Here is a 20,614-nt window from a genome sequence, read left to right as displayed (position 1 = left end):
ACTTCTCATCCTGTAAGACAAACAGCCTCAAGATTTGCGTTGACATTTAAAAAGAAAAAGCATTTCTGCCGCTCCGTACAGTGCTCCGACAATTACCCGAGTGCTACCATTGGCCTTAAAATCTGCACACGCCCCTGTCCGGGAGTCAAGACAAACGACTAACATATCTATTCCACAAGGCCCTGGCCGAGCCAATCTAAACTCCCCAAAGACCCTGGCGTAGCTCTCCCTGACAATGATACATTCAGCACTGCTGCTCCCATCTATTCTTAGTACAACTGAGCCTGGAATGTGACTGTAGTAAATAGGAATTATAGAAAGAGGTTGTGTTTAACACTACTGTTTGACACATCATACAAAGACTCATGACAGATAAGTCCTTTGAGCATGTTTTAAGCAAGTTTTTATATGTACATATGTCTGTACTGTATGTATCCTTCTATCAAACTACTCATTTGTATCTATATATTTGTCCACTAATTTCTACATATTAAAGGGCTCCTCAATGAGACAAATTAAATTGTTTAACCATAAAGCTCATATGATGAATTTGAAGTTTTTTAGGTGGTCTTTTTTTCACAAAAAAACCTCAGAAGCAATAGGAGGGAGGCATAGCTCTGACACAGCTGCAACAACCATGAGCCACCAAACACTCAAGTTGAAAGAGGACTGTGATTAGACATCAGCTAGCCTATATTCCACCCTGCCCTCTTTCTTCAAAGCTGTTCTGTGTGTGCGTGTGCGTGCTTGCGTGCGTGTGTGTGTGATGGCTGCTCAAAACCAGAATGGCCAGGAAAAAAACACCATATTTGGACCAAAAAAAAAAAAGACAGAACAGGCCCAGCACTGTAATTGGTTGATTTCCTAGTTGAGAGGGGCGCAGAGGGTCTAAATTACAGAGCAGTGTGCCTCAGGACGTCATTACACACACAGACATGCCGCTACCACTGCTGGCTAGTCACTTATCCAGGCCGTGGAGGGAAGGTGGGTGTGTTTGTGATTTACTGTATGTATATGTGTGTGTGTGTATCCTTCTATGTAGCCCGGTCCCCAAGCAGATTACAGAGGTCCTTGGGTATGGGGGGTTATGTTGTAGTCTAAAGGGCTAGTTTAGCCAAGTTTAAGTGGCTGGAAACGATCTTTAAAGGAAGGCTCCAGTCGTTAGATAGTTAATAAAAACTTCAGTATTTAGTGAAACATTATGTTTAAACCATACCCTGAAGAAATCAGCGATATTCCCCGGTAAATAATGATTTTATAGCTCTTTTTTATCAAAACCTGTATATTCCGTCAAGCAGCTGCCATTTTGGCCATTTTCAGTAGTCACATGATCCGAAAAACTAGGTCGTGACGTCATCTATGCGTTCACTTTGGGGCGACTGTGGCTGCGAGGGAGTGCGGTCGTCTTTCAACCAGAAGGTTGTGGATTCGATCCCAGCCCATGCAGTCAACATGTCGATGTATCCTTGGGCAAGATACTTAACCCTGAGTTGCTCCCGATGGCATGGCCAACGGTGTGTGAATGTGTATGAATGTTAGGTCCTATAGAGTAAGGTACACTGCTCTGTATGAATGGGTGTGAATGGGTGAATGACATGTAGTATGTAAAGCGCTTTGAGGGGTCTTAAAGACTGGATAAAGCGCTATATAAGTACAGTCCATTTACCATTTACTTTGTAAACACGACAGCTCATTCGACGAAAACATGGCGGAGTATTTGAGTTCGGACTCGTCAACAGAGGAAGAAGTTTTGAGCAATGTGGAGAGATTGGATGGGGGAATTCAGCCATACAGGTTCGAGCCAAGTAGCCAGAACCGTCAGGAATCCAGGGACAGTGACGATGAGGATGAACAGCACGGTGATCTTGCTGGAGACGATCCCTTTACTCGTGCAATTGATTTCTGGGGGCGAGTAGGGAGACCTGTACATGAATGGTGTACTTGCGATCGGTGTGTAGCCATGGACAATCCTCTTATGAACATATGTTGTCATGAGCTTGAAGAGCTTGAAAGTAAACTGTTCACAGACGACTTGGATTGCATATGTTTACACAGGGAATTCGACACTGTGGTGTTAGAAAAAGCTGTATTGAGAACAGCACTGGTTGCCATGAAGGATGTGAAACGCACCTCTTTGGTTGAACCAATAAAATGAAAGGTGGGTAAATTTGACAGGTAAAGCCCTTTCTTCTTAGCATTATATACTTTACAATTATTATTATTATTATTATTATTAATGGACTTATCAACTAAAGACATTTTATTTGGTTAGGAAGTTCTGGATTAAAGATTGAATTTATCAAAAGTTTTATAATGACGTTTACATTCTAGGAGGAAATGATTTTCATCCTCAATCTCATGGCAATGTTTGCACAACCTGTCATTTACAGGAGTATTTGTGTATCGACCATATTCAATAAGAAGTTTATGGTTGTTAATTCTAAAGCGTGTCAAATGGATTCTGTCTACAATTGCATGGCAAGGACATGAAGGACAATGACAGATAATTTTGAAAACCAAAAATTTACTAAGTATAGCCATGATAAAAGAAATCAAAAAGCATATCTACAGAATGCACTCTTTATAGAACAATGTAGGCTAGGAGTCCTAACACAGGGCTGCCAACATTTGAGTTCAGCTTGGAGTGAGATTCTTTTTTGGTGAACCGAAAAAAGAAACGTTCATGTGTAGTGTTACAAATGTATTGAACATGTACAGGGTTTCCCATTAATGTACCGGGCGCTACAGTGGAATACGCACATACACAGTGTACCCGCAACTCTTACAATCAAGTTCTATTTTATAAGTAGGGGGGTCCTCATCTCCTCTAGGGGGGTCCGGGGGCATGCTCCCCCGGGAAGATTTTTTTTTTAACTATTGAAGTTAAATGCATCAACCTGGTGCACTGTGAGAGCAAAATGAATTTATGGTAAACAGATTTTCTTTTTCTTTATGGATATTTTACAAATCACTCACCTTTTAAAACTGTATTCTTGTTTCACTGTCATATAGTATTTCATAACTGTTTTTCATTTATTCTCATAAATGGTGACCAAAACATATGAGACCCACTGAGATAACTAGACTAAAGTATCTAAACAGAGTCCCTTACCTCACTGAGCTGTAATTATCTCTCAGCCTGACAGGACAGAGCTCTCCCTCTCATTGTTTTAGAAACAGCTTTTAATATCCGTTAAGCTAACCAGATGCTAACAACAACAATGCAAATAGTGAGTTTGGTAGAAATATACTGTATAATAGTAAAGTTATTTAAGATGATGCCATATTTATTGAAGATTTTACATTATAAATATTCCCCACAATTATTCAAAAGCATATTCTTCCAAACTCTCTGCTGTAGTCTGACCACCAGGAGACTATTGATGTGTGTAGTGAGTTTGGTAGTAATAAGCTGTATAATAGTGATTGAATATTATTGTATTCTCTTTTTTCGGAGATGCACTTTGCAGACGGTCCCTGAGCACTCGTTTCTTCTCCGGCTGCGGAAAGAGACCAATGTAATGTGTCCAGCTCGGAGGACGGCGCGAATTGGCATTTTTTTATCAAAATGTGATTGTAGTTCGTTGTCAACCTTACCACGGTACTTAGGAGACGTCATTTGTGTCTGAATAACGTTTTCATGAGTTATTGATCCGTGAAATCAGAATCTTCCAATATCATTCCAACTTTACTGAACTAAGCCAGAAGACCGTCTCATTTCGTAGACCGCTCGGTTTGCTGTTCCTTCACTTTATTTTTATATTTATATACATTTGTTTTGGACGAAAACTTAGCGTGAGGAAAGGCAAGTGTGGCGTGAGTGCGTGAGATATGGGTTAATGTCGTGACTCTCACGCTCAATGCGTGAGTGTTGGCAGCCCTGCCTAACATAATGATGGTACAATGTAGTTGAATAAATTAAATAGTAGTTAATCAATCAAATAAAGAAAGCATTCCGGAGCGTTCACGGAGCACACGTGCACGTGCACACGGAGCATTCCGTGGATTTTTCCTATCCGAATTGTGGCAATGTTTCGCGATACAATGAGGCATATTTCAATAGAATTGTAAGAGTAACTAGAGTAAACAACATGAACAAAGCACATAGCTCAATTTTTCCTCGACACCAAACGCATAGTTCACGTCACTTCCGGTAAAATAAGTCATGTGACTCGTCAAAATTGCGCCGCCCGCAGGGTTGATGTTATTTAGGTAATTAATCAGCTTAAAATCACTGATAACGTTATCGGATAAAAAAAAAGAAAAAAAAGACTGGCAGAGACTGGTCTGTTTTATCGGATGATAATTATTTAAAAATGTGTGTCATGAGGATTCCCTCCCTTTAAAGCTTTATTTGTGGGTCATAGCGAGCAAAGCCCAGATAGCACACCCTTATTAGAGCTACAGCAGCAAGGGCATTGTTATAGCCAACCATATGCTACAACCACTGCTGCCTGGAGCAGGGCGTAAGTTAAGCTTTATCAGGAAACCAGCTAGCCTAAAATATTATAATATGGTCGTCTTTCTCTGAATGACACTTAACTCTTCCTGTAAATAAGGTATTTCTCTTTTCTGGGTAGGAAGGTGGTGTATTGCCATCAAATAAGTAGGTCAAAAATAACAGGTGGAATTGTTCTTTTATCCTGGCCCAGACACACATACAGTCATTAGCAACAAGGCCACAAATACTCCCCTGAGCTGTTGCATGGCAGGGCCACATATTTAACCCCTGAATGATGGAGACACTTGAATAACATATCACCATTAATCAGCCTTAATACTGAATAAAATGGAAGAATGGGACACTGAGTGGCCCCTGGAAAGTATTGTTGAGTCCCTGAGCCTTTATGCAACTGTCACTGACGGTCTGTCTCAGGACACGTGGACACTTAAATGGCTAGAGAACTGCCATGCATTGTTAATCAGAGAATCATTTAGACCACAGGACATCCATATTTACAGTACTTGCTGGACAATAAGCTTTTATTCCAGCTGTCATAAGTTATTTGTCTCCTGACACGTGGCCACTTAAAACCAACTAGGGGAGGTGGCTGGGATTGGCATCCATTGTTAGCAGATGACTTGGAATAATTTTGGCAGGAGTTGTGCAAATTTACAGCAGTAGAAACACAAATTAAATCAGGCTTAAGAAGACTAAATGGGATAGAGGGACACATAATGCCCCCTGGAAAGTATTGTTAAGAGATTAGGCTTTTATGTCGACTGTCATTGCTTGTTAGTGTAAGGATAAATGGCCACTTAAAACTTATTCAACACGGAATTGACACTGACATCCAACGCAAAAGGGCATAAAATACACAAAAATACCTTTTTTTTGTGTTTGAGGGATGTCAGAGATGTTATGCTACAGTCAAAGAGGAGTTACTCTAGCCAGGAAACGTTTTAGTTACTGATCCAAAATGTGTATTGCCAAGTTACAATTTACATTAAGCTTAACATTTCCCAGAAAATTGGCTAAAGAAAATGCTTATTAATAGAAGTTTCTTTCAGTTACTGTTGTGCAAATATGAGAAGTAATATCTTAATAGTTTGTGTTTCATTTTTCAAAAAAAATACAGAAACATACAATTGTGTTTAATGTAAAAATAAAGACGGTCTCACCTGAGCTGCGATTGCAGTTTGCCGGCCTTTGTGATAAAGTCCTCCCAGATAGGGTAGCTGCTCTGTAAGGGAAACAAAAAACAGAAACATGAATGATACAAACATCACTAAAGATGTCACTATTCCCACAGTTACATAACAGTTGAATCAACAAGAGGCCATACTGATGCCTCACCTCCCCTGCAGGGCTAAACAGAGCTAACCAAGGTGTAGGCTTTCCCCATACATGCAAGCCAGTTACGCATGTCACCCCAAAACACATCTTCTTGTTGCCAGTGGACCTGAGGGAATCGGATTGAAGTTATAGGACATACTGTAATATCCTGCATATAATAGGTTTTAAAATGGGTCACAGGCCTCTTTTGGAAAGATCCCCACACAATAAGAGCACTAATACATGGTTTAATGAGCCTGGTTTCCAGAGGGACTCTACATTTACTCAATTCAGGTCCCGGGCTGAAAATAGTTTAGAAGAGCCTTCTATCAAAACCATCACAGAGAACAAGTGGCCTAATGAAACAAAGAGAAGTCTTAGACACCACCAGATAATGCGATGCATATGCATGAGCTCATGTTTGTCACTAATGTGCCACTACTGTCAGGGGTCTGAGGAATGTCATGTTGTGATGTCAAACATTTCACCCAACAAACAACTCAACTCTCTCCAACTATGGTAACTCGTTTTTGCCTCTTGAATTTCCCTTACATCACTTATTTTAACTCTCCTACCACCAGCTCTCCCTGATGCTCTTCAACAGATATCAAACACTGGCAGCTTTCTCTGCATTTCTCATATCATGTCTTACTGCGTGTGTTGACAGCTTAGGTTTAGTGAGCTTTACCTTATTTTTTGAGCACATAACTCCATCTGTAGCGCTCTAAAAGAAAAAAACATCACTGGAAATGAGTACAGACAAAACTAATTTCGCAATGGAATATTTCCACTAGATTGTATGGCAGTAAAAAGACAGGGGAACCATGAACTACCTGGTGAAGTGAGACATGGGCCTCTGAGAAGTGCTGAATATCTGAGCAGTATTCATAACAAACGTTGTGACTCCAATAGACCCGATATGTGTCCATTTGACCTCCCATGTCAAAGCCTTCAGACATTAAGGGTTTTTTTTTTTTTACCCTGACAGCTACATTCACGGAATTCCTTCAGTGAAGTACAACAGCTGGGAAATTGCTAAATCTCGTTGACCAAGCTGTAAGAGATTACATCAAAATAAGATGCCCTAGTTTTGAGACTGAAGATTGCCCTATTTAGCCTTTATCCAATGTTGGCTGCAGCTTCAGGCTAAACTGGAACACATTGACGTAAAATTGATTGATTGAAAACTTTTGTAATACAATAAAATGGGAGGAATACATTTGAGTGCAGTCAAATATTATTTATAATTTAGCTAGCCACCACAAAACAAAAACGTACATAGTTATGTTAATATACAGGCAGGTTAAGGAACACTTTCGTGTTAGAATCATAGGTTAGAATCCAGTTAAATGCCAGTACGTTTAGACATAAAAGGAAATTGCTTTGACGTATAGTGGTGCAAACATAAACAAAGAAATGAGGAGAAAGAGAGAACAAATATATTTATAATGTTTATTAAAAAAATGTTTAAAAACAAATGGTACATTAAAAAAGAATAAAGAAAAGTGTTTACACAAAATATAAATACACAAAAGGAACTAAAAAAAAACGTAGTATGCTACAATGAATATATGGCAATATATAACAGTATAATATATTTTAAAGTGGAGGGCTGTGCAGATGTGTAGAAAAGTTATGGACTACTTATCATAACCATAATTTGAGATAATACCTCAACTTTTCTCAGCTTTAGACTACTACATTCTGTCGACTTTAAGTTATAACGAAATGTTTTAATAAGAAGATTGATGCATATTTCAGTCGGGTCCAGAAAACTAACACACATTGATTAGCTGGCTCAAACGGTAATCCACATTTACGACTTTAGACAGATGTTTAGGAAGTAACTGGCAGTGAAAGTTTTCGCCTTTCACTTAAAGGCTCTCAGATAACATTATTTGTGTTGTAAATTTCTTCTGGCCTACCTTCATGTCTCCGATAACAGTTTGGAAAAGTCCTCCAAAAGCGCTGCATTCCTTCTCGATAACAGCCTCCATTTTCAGGACTAACTCCAGCGGTCAGTCCCGACTCGGTGAGCCGCTTTCACTTCTCCAACTCCGCTCTCCAGGAAAAGCAGATACTCCCAAAATATAAACAAAAACGAAATAAACCACCTATGTAAAGCTACTGCAGTGACTTAATCGACTCACAACAACTTTCGTATCGGTGGAATGTGCAAAGAAACACAGCTCGGTTCTGCTCAGTTGCCCCGTTTACTTGAAATCAAAAGAAGCTGCTAGGACGAAAGAGACATTTAAATCCCCCTCTCTCTGCAACGCCGCCCCGCTCATGCCCATGGCTGGACCGTGAAGAGGCTCTTTTGCAGTTTGCTAGTCGAAACTATAAATATTCCCAATGTTAGACTGGTAATGTTATTCCGTATATTGACAGGTAAATGCCGACACTCACTGGTGCTCCTACTGCCTTCTCAACACTGACTGAGAGAGAAAAAACAAGACTAGAAATTACCGCCAATTACCGCATGCACTTCCGGTTGAGTATTTTTACACCAAAATAAAACACGTGATAAATTGGAATATTTTAAAGTCGTCTTCTCTTTTTTTAAACCTAAAATCATGTGATATATATTTGAAATCAGCAAAGGCTCAAGTTAGTAATATTAGTTTATCTATCCATTATTTTGAAAATATATCACACGAAAAATGACAATGACATCCCAATAAAAATACAACGTTGTGAACGTGTGCATCATTTCAAATAGAAATCATCTTAAACGTAAAGCTCGTCTTAAAACTGTTTTTAATACACGTTTACGGGCGTGTTGTTGCTTTTATTTTGAAGGAATACCCGCCATACCTGCGCTATTTTTCAGTTTGACTTGACTCCATGCTTCATGATGATGGGAGATGCATAGGTGAGCTGTGAGTGAAAAAGACAAGCCAAACTGAATAAAAACGAAGTAATGACTATTTTAACCGTATAACTACTTATGTTTTGACAATTTGGGCTAAGGGTGCATGATAAAAGCACAATATTGAATTACGTTAGCAATACTTTTTTTTGACGCAAACGTTTTACATAAGCATGGGATAAATATTGAAAAGTGAAACAGTTGTAGATAATGGGCGACATCTAGTGGCTGAAATAAGAATGACAAAATAGATGATACTTTTATTTGTAAACGTTTCTACAAGGGCATTAAGATATAGCAAATCTTACTTACACTAACCTTGACGTCAAAATATGCCCTATAATAGCTTAACAAATATCTCTACATCAAACATTTCCACACAACTAGATAACAATACATGAAATATAATATTATATTTGCATATATACATGTACATTTTATTAATCACAATCAGAACTTGTAATACTACATATAAGTTATAAGGCCACATACACTCATCTCTACATCAAAAACTTGTAACACCAACTGGTGTATCGGAGAAAACTACCAGCCCAAGCAACATGTGGTGGAGATAGCCCTAACACCAACTCAAATAGTTAGTCTCAAATAGATGTTATGGACAAATGCTTTATAGATGCTATTGAAATGCACATTAAAACATCTGAAATGGACCAAAACTTCTGCTACGAAGAGAACATTGGAAAAAATATGTTAGATATGAAGTAGACTAAACCTCAACTTGTGAGGATTCAGAAACAAAACGCAATATTTATTATGAAATCCCAAAAGTACTTCTCGGCTTTATTTGCATATCGTTTAATGTCATTTGAGTTTATTGGTAAACAACAGGGCTAAATCACTGTTTTACCCTCTCACAGATGAAGAGATGGACCTTGTTCACTTTGTTTAATTGTTTTTTTACTTGAGTGCCTTATTGTTGCAACACTGTGGCAGGAAACACTGCACCCTTTTCTTCAAAACCTTTATTTGTGTAGTTCTTAAAAGCATTTCAAATTTCAAGAAAAAACAAGTGTTAAAACAATTTATTAAAAACGATTTTAAGTTAACAACATGTATATGCAAAAAAAAGCATACAGTAAATACAACTAATACATCATGTAGCAATATGATTATTGATGCTATACTTGCATACATTTAATGGTCCATTAGTAGATTAAGATCACGGTTTAAAATATAGTAGCTGACTGATGAGAAACAGTCAAAATGGAGTTAGCCACAAATGACTGCACTCAGAAAGTTTAAACATTTACACATATTATTATGTAACTTGTTTTAACTGAGAATGGAATAATTGTTACAATATATGAACAACTGAACACGTTGGATACAAAGTTCTCACAACAAGAATTGCAACTTTGAAATTTAAATATCAGATCAATTTACACTTTTAATAGGATTACATTGAAATGTAATAGAATTCATATCAAAATCTAGTGAGAAAATAGCTCCTTAGCACCAAGGAAACTGAAGGAAAGTAAAAACCATCATCTTTCAAACAAATTGCAGCATCACATTATTGTTATGCAGTGCATTATCCATGAGCAGCATTAATAGGCATGTTGTAGTGGTCATTTAAAAAAGGGGAATAGTTCCTCCTATGAGAATGACCATGTACAGCCAACTTAAACTGCAATTCTTTATTACTATCCTGTATAGACACTTCAAACAGCCCTCACTGAACCTACCTGAACCCAAACCTTTAACAGATTTATTGCAGGAATATTATTGTCCAGAAAACTTAACACATGTTTGATTGAGGCAGACATTTTAAATATATGTATTACTTTTCCCTTTTTATGATGCAAGTTAACCAACAGGAAATAACTGATGGTGTGCTGATTTTAATACATGCTGAAGTCATGTAAATGTTTTTAAACTGAAGTTTCCACAGTTTAGTTTTTTCTGGTTACGACATCCACCTCTTGAATCCCATCACCATACTGCAGCCATAACATAATGTCACCACAAATGCAAATACCTGGGATAAAAAGATAAAAGGAGAGAGAGCAAAAACACAGTTGGTCAGAAATACCCCAGCAATTTCACTCACATTTACTGACTGATAACTTATTAGTTTGTTCCATATCTATTTATAATATTTTTTTTAGCTCAGTAGGTTCCTACAGGTCTGTAGGATCACTTACTAATTGTAATCAGCCCAAAACAACATTTAAGTATATACACTGGAGGAAGTAAGTATTTGTTCCCTTGCCGATTTTGTAAGTTTACCCACTTACAAAGAAGTGAACAGTCTTTATTTGACTAATGAGAGAGAATATCAAAAAGAAAAAATCCAGAAATTGACATTATATAAAAGATACAAATGTATTTGTATTTAACTGTGGGAAATAAGTATTTGATCCCCTTGCAGCCAACAGGAATTCTGGCTTCCACAGACCAGTTACATAAGTCCTCTTCCTTTAAAAAAGGTACTCCTAATATCAACTTGTTACAACCGCTCAACCATGGGCAAGACTAAAGAGCTGTCTAAGGACCTCAGGGACAAGACAGTAGACCTGCAAAAGGCTGGGATTGGCTACAAGACCATCAGAAAGCAGCTTGGTGAGAAGTAGACAACTGTTGGTGCCATTATTCAGAAGGAAAATGTGTGTGTTTCTAAATGGAAGAAAGACAAAATGAGCATCAATCGCCGTCTGACTTGGGCTCCACACAAGATCTCGTGAGGGAAAGGTCAGGGATCAGTCAAGAACTACACGGGAGGAACTTGTTGATGATCTCAAGGCAGCTGGGACCACAGTCACCAAGAAAACTATTGGTAACACATTACACAATAATGGATAAAATCCTGCAGCGCTGCAAGGGCCCCCTGCTCAAGAAGAACATGAAAGGCCCATCTGAAATGTGCCAATCGTCATCTGAATGAGAAGGCTTGGGAGAATGTGATGTGGTCAGATGAGAACAAAATCCAGATCAAGGCATCAACTCGACACACCGTGTTTGGAGGAAGAGATATGCTGACTATAACCCCAGAACACCATCCCCAACGTCAAGCATGGAGGTGGAAACATTATGCTTTGGGGGTGAGGAGTGGACCAAAATCCTTCCTGAGATGTGCAGACCTGGAGACCAACTACAAGAAGTGTCTGACCTCTGTCTGTCCAACGAGGGTTTCTCCACCAAGTACTAACACATGTTTTGCAAGGGGATCAAATATTTATTTCCCACAGTTAAATGCAAATCAATTTTTATCTTTTCAGTAATGTCAATTTCTCGATTTTTTTGTTGTTGATATTCTCTCTCTCATTAGTACAATTAACCTACCATTAAAATCATAGATTGTTCATTTGTTTCTAAGTGGGAAAACTAACTAAATCTGCAAGGGATCAAATACTTATTTCCTCCACTATATATATAAATTAAACAAAGAACAGCAAGCAAAGTCAAGAATTTGTACTTCTTTGTACACAAATGTGTCACCTGAGGTGTTTCTCTGAAAGTAAGCTATTAAGAGCCTGAAAGAATAACAGGGTGGATATCAGATATAGTTCATCAATTAACTTTTCGTAGAAACTTTGGATTCTTTTTCAAGTCTTTCTAAGGCACTCAGCAGGTACCTTCCTAAGTCAAATGTAACAGGGTTTAACATTATGGTACATTTCATTAAATAATACTGAGTCCATTATGATAATATGATTTAAAACACACACACTTTGCACACACACTGTGATACAGACTTCATTTAAAAACAGGTATATAGCACTCACCGTGGCTGCCACATTAACACTGTATTGCCTGTCATCCATGACTGTGAATATATTGCCCCGAGGGTAAGCTATACACATGACAGTTTCAGTGCTGTTGGGCAGTATCTTGATGTGGGCTCCTCCATTAGCTGCCGTAGTTGCTGCCTCCAACACAAAGGCGGCAAAGTAGAAAAGCAATGCCATAAAATGGTAAGTCACATCCTGTGGGACAAAAAAAAGTATGCATTAGATATAAAAACAAAACAGTAATAGCAGCAGTTGGATATAAAGAATGGCCAAAATGTCAGTTGTATCCCCTCGGGTAATTATTAGACAATGCACTGGTAACTAAAGCTACCTGGACTTTGGAAGTCACATAACAAACATGGCCATCTGTCAATAACCCAAGCTTTTACACTAATTAACTTTACACAAGAGCAACACAAAAACATGGCAAATTATAGAAACATTTAAAATAAAAAGGAGTATAAAATGGAAGTCAACATTATTAAGGAAAAACCACAAAGAAAGACAAAGAGGGATTAAGATGCAGAGGGAAAAAGGGAGTGTCAGAATATTTAAGCAGGTTAATAAGACTGTGTTGTCGCTGGACTATAGGCAGGCCTTTGTTATAGTGTGAGCTCATCATCCATGTCACTCATTGTTCGGCTGAAAACAAACAAACCCAGCCGCCGGGCTCCTTCTGGGAGCAGAGCCTGGAGCCTGAGGTAAGGCTGGCTCTGTCTGAGGACCCAGACGCATCACACAGTACATAAGAGTGACTTAATGTGTTTATATATATGTACATTTAACAGTGCATCACTTTTCTATCATACAGTATATATCATACCTTGCACTCACAGAGAATGCTCCCCAGTGCTGCTTAGAGATTGTCTTGTAATAGTGATTTTATGTTGTTTACATTATATGTTTTCCATCCACAACTTTATGTAGGTGAAAATGTTTATTGAAAATGTCATCAGCAGGGTATTTAATGCCTATAACCTAGACCCATTATGGTTATGGATGTTTTGACAAGCAAACTAGACATAACTTGCAGATGTTCTGCTGAAATATATACTCATTTGCTGCACTGATTTCTAGCATCTTGAGCCACACGCTTGGCATGATCTTAGAGAGCTAATAAATAGATGATCTGCCTCGCTGTGCAGTTAGATCGAAGAAGAAGCAATTTGTTTAGTACTTGCATTACAACCAACCCTCCAGCTACTGTTTTTTATGCTTGTTCTAGATGGTAAAAAATACTCTGTTCCATAACATTCATTGTCTTTTTTATAGGCTAAAATAAGTTAAGTTTTTGCAACAGTGCACACACGAACACACTGGTTATAGTTGATAGGTGATTTGAAACAACAATTTTCTCATAGATTTAATTCATGATATAATCAGTAAAACAACTCAAATGTAATCTGTGTGCCCACACTTGAATAGCTGCTGTGTGGTGGTGGATGATTTGAGTGATTTTCCTTTTGTTTCTCATAGATACAAACTTACATAACAACTTGAAAATGTAACTTTAGAATATAATGCAATCTTTAATCAATTATACTAACAAAAACATACTTTTTTTTTTACTTCTCATACATTAAAAGGAATTATGTAAAATAGATACAGTGTTTCCCCTACCATTGTCTTGGAGGGGCGCTGCGCCCCCCCAACGGAGCCCCACGCCATTTAATATTTAATATATATATATATATAGCACCAAATTGCACCCTAAGAAAAAATATCCCAGCAGGCTGACTATGTTATCTTAACTCATTTGTCTACAGCTCACCAGAACGTTCCAGTCTGTGATGATGCGGTCAGCCAGGCCAGTGACGAGGAAGATGAGGTAGGTGGAGGATAGGATGAAGGAGGTGATGGAGACAAACATCACCCAGCCCTGCAGCAGAGGCACGGGAACATTGGAGGAAGCCACCAGGATCCATACAAGACCACCAAATAACTGGGGGTAGAAATAAACACTCCTATTGGTCATTTTGTTTCATGGACACATTTGCACAGATACAGGCTTAAAGTAAACGACTTATGATGCAATACAAAGGCATGAGGTAGGTGTTTTTTTCTTACGGATGCCTATATCCAATTTTTTCCAATACCATAACCCAGATAACAGAATACTGATCCTGCTATACCTCTTTGTTTTCCAAATTGCAACCAAATGTTAGTAGGGGAGAACGGGGTAAGTTGAGCCAGTGGGTAAGTTGAACCACCCCCTGTAACCAGGCAACGCCTTATAGTTGTAATCAAGTGACCAGAAATTATGCAAGCTCCACTCATTTCTCATTGCCTGTGAAAGAGAGATACTCATTGTGGTCTGGTAAGTAAACATTTTTACAAAAAAACGTTTTTTGCTTGTCAAAGTACATTTTCTAGATGTCAGCTATATCGGCTATCATGTCAAAAAAAAATATCTAGGTTTAAACACATATATTGTATATGTTGATGTGTTGGCAGCGTATTAAACCATGTGCTAGGCTATTTTTTCTAAAATGATGGCTATGGGGTAAAGTGAACCATGGGCCTTGGGGTAAGTTGAGCCAGTTTTTCAATGGAGAAATTAATGAAAGTAGGCCAAGTTGATAATAAGAGCTCATTGTAGGCTACATTTAAAGTTGAATTTACCCTGTGTTTGATTGGTAAGATGTCTGAAATTGTATCACCATTTGTGTGATTACTTTTCCTTTTAACAAATCAATCAATTCAATCGAAATTTATATAAAAAATATTTGAAAAACTAAGCTTGTATTTGGTTTGTTATTTATTGTTTATAGTTACCTTTAAGATTTGTTGTAGGTATGCCCAGGTTTGAACAGGTATTCTCAGGTTTGAACCGTGGTTCAATTTACCCCCTGACCTGGATCAACTTACTACACTGGGGCAAGTTGAACCACAAGACTTTTTTTTTTTTTAAGAAGTAATATTTTCACTGCCCTTGATCAAATATTAATTATTATCATTGCCATTGATAGGAGACATCCTGAATTATAGGTGTGTGTTTTCATTTTGACTATGTGTCATTTCTCCTTGCTTAGAGGAGAGCATAACTAAAAAATGGCTCAACTTACCCCACTCTCCCCTACTACCTGTGATGAAAGTCAACCAAGTACTGTACATTAACTGAAGAACAGCACTGTACTTGAGAACATATTTAAGGTACTTTAAATGTCTTTAGTTTACTTTAATGCAACTTATACTACTGCTCCGCCTCATCCCAGAGGAAGATATTGTATTTTTACTCAGCTGCCATTGTAGTTGTTTTTCATTTAAATACAAAAAAATAGGTTTTGCATCATCTTGAACATTGCTTTTAATACACTGCTGTACTATATTCTCAACTATTACTATGTGTGGTGACAGAGTGGAAAGGGAATGTAGCAAATGTAATATTTCACATCGTTTGTTTCAAACTTAAGACAGTTGATTAAAAAACATAACAATATGGTGTTTTGAAAATTCACAAGTATTTAAAGCTTACGTTGGTAATGATAAGATGTTGGAACTCGACATTTGAATAACTGTTTCCACCTAAAGGCCTATCTACATGCTTTCAACGGGATAAAGATAAGTAGACAAATTATTATAAGGGTGCAGCATGTGCAGACACCGTGTCTACTCTGTACGCTACACCCTTATAATAACGTTATATTAAGGTGAAAGGACATTGTACTCAATTTGATGTTGTACAGGCCTTACACTGGTTTAGGCAGGTGTTTTGAACCTCACGATATCGCTCGAGGCGACATTGCCCTTGCTTTGGTTGTCAAGCGTAAAGCAAACACAACTCAGCCTCGAGCAATCTCAGCGATTGGTTTTGGCGTTGGTTTATATACAGTCTATGGTTTAAACATACATTCTATGGTGTGTAAACCATAAGCAGTGCGCATATTAAAGGGGAAAGACTGGTTAAAATCTAACTGGACTTCAACAACACAAGGTTATCAATTATTCATAAAGAATAGTGGCTATGTTCTGCAGTATTCACTCTACAACTCCACTTAAGTCACTGATATAAGAATATCATACTGGAATACGGTGTCTATAAAATACGCACTTACTATTTCTAAACAGACAAGGGCTCCAGAGTAGGTTCTCAATACGTCCAGTCCCAAAGGTAGAGAAAGAGTAGGCGCTGGGAACGAGGTGGCAGCGGGATTAGTGGCTGGTTCCGACATCTCTAAATCTCTCACTCTCTTCTCTCTATCTCCCCTCTCCTCTGGCTCTCACCCTCTGTCTCCCTCTGAAAAGACTCCGTTGAACAAAGGACGGGAGCAACGGAGGAAATTCCTGTGGAGTCATGTGTCCCCCAAACAGGTCGGACAGGTGCAGGTGCCACTCCCATGGATGTATAATAAGAACGGCAACTCCCAGGAACCAATGCTGCATTCAAGGACCTTACGGGAGCTCCGAAATAATACTTTTATTTAAAAAAGAATCTCATGTCACATGTTCGTGTGACATTAAATGAAAACGTCTCCATTTAAGTGGTATTGATTGGCTGTGCTGATAACTTTGGTAGTTTATTAAAATAAACCCACACATTTATATTACGTAGATTTTCGGGGCCACAACATAGGCAATGTAGTCCTTTAACAATTGTAAATATCAGCTTTGATGCAGCAGTGGGATGTAGCCTACTCATTAAAATTAGAAAGGTATTGTGTTCAACTTGACGTGTCAATATCTTTAAAAAAAAACGTTCTTAATACAAATCACCTCTCTGTAGTAGGCTAGGCCTACTGTAGTTAACAGTAGCACAATATCCACAGATACACATTATTGCAGCATTAAACATATTTCGAAGACATAATTATACATAAGTCAGCTGACTCTTATGTATAATGATGTCTTCGAAATATATATAAATATATAGGGGATAGGGACCCCTAATGTAATTTTTTGATGACTGATTATAAAGGTACAGTATGTGCTGTTGTCTACTTCTGTTAACTCCAGCACCCACTTTGTCAGTCTGTGTGAGCATCCTGAATCCGCTGACAGCTTGGAAAGTGAGAGGGACAATCTAATAGTTGGAGCCATGACTGCTGCTAGCATTGATAAGTAACACTGTTAGAAAGGAAATGAGGGCCAAGAAACAATGGTGTGTGTACTGCCTGGTTAACCTTCCCGGTGCAAGCAGTCTGAAAAGTAAATATCAATGTCAGTTTCTTATAGTAGGCCTCGGTTAATGTTTAGACAGGATTTGGGTTATATGAACCAATGTTTATATAACCTCTTATAGGGCACTAGGCTAAGTTTGCTTTTTTGTGGCTAGAATCAATCAGTATACAAACTCTAGGTCCTATCATATAATAAAATACTTTTGCTTATAAGACAAGCACTGCTATATCGGAAATCTTTTTCAGGCCTGATTTGGTTTCAAGCTTCAGTGAAATAATGTATAAAAACATTTGACCCCTGTTCTCGGTACATGGAAATACATTTTAGTGGATCCTTATCATCTATGAAACAACAGGAAGCCAGGGTTAAATCTTTCTCAGACTAAACTGCTGATTCTTAGGTTTTATTAAATGCAGCTAACTTTACACTCACACAGATTTAAAAAAGTAATTTGCAGAATATAAAAAACAGATCTTCATTCTGTTGTCCATGTTTTTATTTTAGGAGTAGAAGAAAACATTCAAAAGATACAAGATTGTGCATTGTACTTTTTGCTTAAATGGCTAATAATTGAAAAAGAAAGAACAAGATTACCAAGCAATATTGTGAAGATTAAGGGAACTTCTTAAGTGCCATTTGTTTCATAGATTGAATTTAGAAAAAACATGACATTTGAAGGGCTTTTTGACAAATATAGGTTACAAAAAAACTAAACATCTCTCTTTCAAGGCGTTGTAATCAAAGTTGAATCAAAAAACATGTATGGGGAGAGGAGAGAAGAGAATGGGTGACTAACGCTCACAAATCCATGCAAATTCTGTATTACAAGGGGCGTCATTAAATTTCTTTTCTGAATGCGTCAGCTCAACACAATCCTCATTTCCACCATGATTATTGGGCTCCCCCTTTTTCCAGAATCCGACACCTACCAGATCAGTCCCATCCACCCACTTCCACTTGCCCTCTTGCACCATGTCAGACAGACCGATCCAGGATATGACAGTAGTTTTGCTGAGAAAATCCAGCACTTCTTGGGTGGTTATAATAGCCAGGTCGGCTCCTCTCGCTTGACAGTCTAGTCTGCTGCCTTGCCAGGTTTTAGACGCGCTCCTACCAGAGAAAAAGTAGCACTTGTCTTGGAAGCGTGTCCATCCTTGGAGGCAAGGGACACCTATTTGACAAGTATATTTTGGTTATTGTGATCTTGAAACCCTTAACTTTTAAGAAAATGTTTGGAGACCAGCAGGAAACACATTTTTGAAGCTTATGTCCAGATTTATTCATACACATTGAAGTATAGTTAATAGTGATAATAATAGTTAAGATGTCTAGTTTTATTATTTTGGCTTTAAGTATACTAGCATGCATTTTATTATCCAACCACTTCTCTTGGTTTTTGCTAATGTTCCTTTATTTTCTGCATATGCTCATATTTCCTTTCTACAGCTGTGCATCCAAATAAAAGAAGATCCCATTCAAGTCTACATGTGTAGCTTTAGTCGTTACTTACGTTTCCTTAACCCTTTTAACTCCTCTTGTAGTTCATCTTGACTTGCAGCCATAGCGTTGTATTTGCTCTGCAGAACCTCCAGCTCTTCTGTCAGGTTGCTGGAATTCATCTTCATTTGTTCTAGCTCCTCCCTCATGTTTCTGTCCATAGTCAGGTTAGAGATCAGCTGTTCAAACTTTGAGTCCATATGATTGAGAACGATGGAATCTACAAAAATATAATTTACAATCAACGAATAACCATTACAATTATCAAGTAACCACTGTTAAAGCAACAAATACTAATACATGTTTAGGTGTTTTGTGGTGTGTACTCAAGCTCATTGTTGAGTCAGTACTTACTGTGAACCTCCATCTCTTTTGTCAGGTTGCCGGAATTAATCTTTCTTTGTTCTAGCTCATCCCTCTCAGTGTTTCTGTCCATAGTCAGGCTAGAGATCAGCTGTTCCGACTTTGAGTCATTGTGATTGAGAACACTGGAATCTACAAAAATATCACTTACAATCAACGAATAACCATTCAAATGATCAAGTGACCACTGTTAAAGCAGAAAATACTAATACATTTTGAGGTTTCTTTTGGTGTGTGTACTCATGCTCATTGCTGAGTCAGTACTTACTGTGGGCCACTATGATTAGGATTATAATCAGCGTCCCCATACACACTGCAGCAGCTCCAATCCACCGCACTGAAACACAAATCACCACAACAAAAACGCAATGAATATCCAGAAAACAATCAAAGCAAATGTGTAATTTAACTAAATGTTGAAAGCTTTGTCCCTGTTTCCTCAAGCACATCTTAGGTTTTTTGTATAAATACTACAGCTACAATTCATATTATAAATGTTGTACTGTATAGGCAATGTGGTTGAATGTGTGTTCTTACCGGATGTTTGAGTTTTAAACCCATAATTTGACATGTTGTCAGGAGCCATCAAATCACACTATCGTCCTGAATCGTATTTTCCCTTGATGTGATGTTCAGAGCTTCTGTAAAATGTGTGCTCAGTTTCCGTGTTCTTATTAAGGTCCAATAATTTGCTGATACTGCAAATAAACGCATGGGAGTAGTTCGGATAAGAAAGACAACATGGGCGGGAGTCTTTCCAAAAGCAGAACTCTCAGATACGTTTTTTACATTGTGGTGAGATGTTGTGGAGTATGGTATTATAATCTATGATTTCCTATCTTTCCTCATCCGGATTGTGGACTCAGCACACTTAAAGGAAAGTCAGCGAAACCCTTCTGTTAATTTCCTGTTTAAAATAGCAGGATGTAAGCCTGTGTTTGTGTGTTGTGCTGTAAGAAATTGATGTTTCGTTTAACAAGAATTGAAACCAATCTGTTCATGCCTAACCATGTAACCATGCAGGTTATAATGGGCCACAAAGAAGGCAAAAGCAACTTGAAATGTGTGCACTGCTTATATGGAAAGTCACTATAACGACAGCACAGGTGTTGTGCACACAAAGCCACCTATTTATGTTCAACGGCATTACAAAAATAGTTTGATCACACAAAGTGAAAAGTATAGACATGACTGTGTTCACACCAAATAAAAAACAGGAAACAGCAAAAAACATAA

General features: G+C 38.0%; 3 protein-coding genes across 9 annotated transcripts in view; all 3 read right to left on the bottom strand.

Moving 5' to 3' along the window:
* LOC307045742 (protein MTSS 1-like) overlaps nt 1-8,215 on the bottom strand; it is a 52,605-nt gene extending 44,390 nt beyond the window's left edge. For 5 of the 6 annotated variants that reach the window (XM_079691660.1, XM_079691664.1, XM_079691662.1 and 2 more), the window contains exons 1-3: nt 7,702-8,215; nt 6,465-6,500; nt 5,623-5,684 (exon numbers count right to left, since the gene is read on the bottom strand). In XM_079691660.1, coding sequence (XP_079547786.1) covers nt 5,623-5,684; nt 6,465-6,500; nt 7,702-7,773 — 170 coding nt within the window. In that variant the 5' untranslated portion in view covers nt 7,774-8,215. The remainder of the gene's footprint in view (nt 1-5,622; nt 5,685-6,464; nt 6,501-7,701) is intronic. The other variant, XM_079691661.1, reaches the window with a different exon arrangement.
* A 1,461-nt stretch (nt 8,216-9,676) lies between these two features.
* mal2 (mal, T cell differentiation protein 2) lies at nt 9,677-16,725 on the bottom strand. Its single transcript, XM_079691359.1, has 4 exons — nt 16,456-16,725; nt 14,172-14,342; nt 12,395-12,595; nt 9,677-10,647 (listed from the first exon to the last, which is right to left on the bottom strand). The coding sequence occupies exons 1-4, from the start codon at nt 16,570-16,572 to the stop codon at nt 10,576-10,578; spliced, it is 561 nt and encodes a 186-aa protein (XP_079547485.1). The 5' UTR covers nt 16,573-16,725; the 3' UTR covers nt 9,677-10,575.
* A 1,271-nt stretch (nt 16,726-17,996) lies between these two features.
* On the bottom strand, nt 17,997-20,131 carry LOC307047501 (uncharacterized protein). 2 transcript variants are annotated; one of them, XM_079694513.1, is made up of 5 exons: nt 19,916-20,131; nt 19,647-19,715; nt 19,370-19,510; nt 19,029-19,235; nt 17,997-18,628 (listed from the first exon to the last, which is right to left on the bottom strand). In XM_079694513.1, the coding sequence occupies exons 1-5, from the start codon at nt 19,962-19,964 to the stop codon at nt 18,594-18,596; spliced, it is 501 nt and encodes a 166-aa protein (XP_079550639.1). In that variant the 5' UTR covers nt 19,965-20,131; the 3' UTR covers nt 17,997-18,593. The 2 variants fall into 2 exon arrangements, with proteins under 2 accessions (XP_079550639.1, XP_079550638.1); XM_079694512.1 differs by having other exon boundaries at nt 17,997-18,689; nt 19,916-20,125.
* Nucleotides 20,132-20,614: the final 483 nt, after the last annotated feature.

This window comes from Notothenia rossii (assembly GCF_949606895.1).
Source record: "Notothenia rossii genome assembly, chromosome: 7".
In the NCBI taxonomy this organism is placed as follows: domain Eukaryota; kingdom Metazoa; phylum Chordata; class Actinopteri; order Perciformes; family Nototheniidae; genus Notothenia; species Notothenia rossii.
This window is presented reverse-complemented; position numbering and strand designations above follow the sequence as displayed.

Excerpts from the sequence above, each read along its gene's own strand:
- LOC307047501 (XM_079694512.1), bottom strand. The coding sequence starts at position 19,964 with ATGGCTCCTGACAACATGTCAAATTATGGGTTTAAAACTCAAACATCC. Across the intron at positions 19,716-19,915 it reads GTTTAAAACTCAAACATCCG|TGCGGTGGATTGGAGCTGCT; the intron begins GTAAGAACACAC and ends TTTGTGTTTCAG. Across the intron at positions 18,690-19,028 it reads GTTAAAAGGGTTAAGGAAAC|GTGTCCCTTGCCTCCAAGGA; the intron begins GTAAGTAACGAC and ends CTTGTCAAATAG.
- mal2 (XM_079691359.1), bottom strand. The coding sequence starts at position 16,572 with ATGTCGGAACCAGCCACTAATCCCGCTGCCACCTCGTTCCCAGCGCCT. Across the intron at positions 12,596-14,171 it reads TCACAGACTGGAACGTTCTG|GATGTGACTTACCATTTTAT; the intron begins GTGAGCTGTAGA and ends TTTGTCCCACAG. Across the intron at positions 10,648-12,394 it reads GTGTTAATGTGGCAGCCACG|GTATTTGCATTTGTGGTGAC; the intron begins GTGAGTGCTATA and ends TTTTTATCCCAG.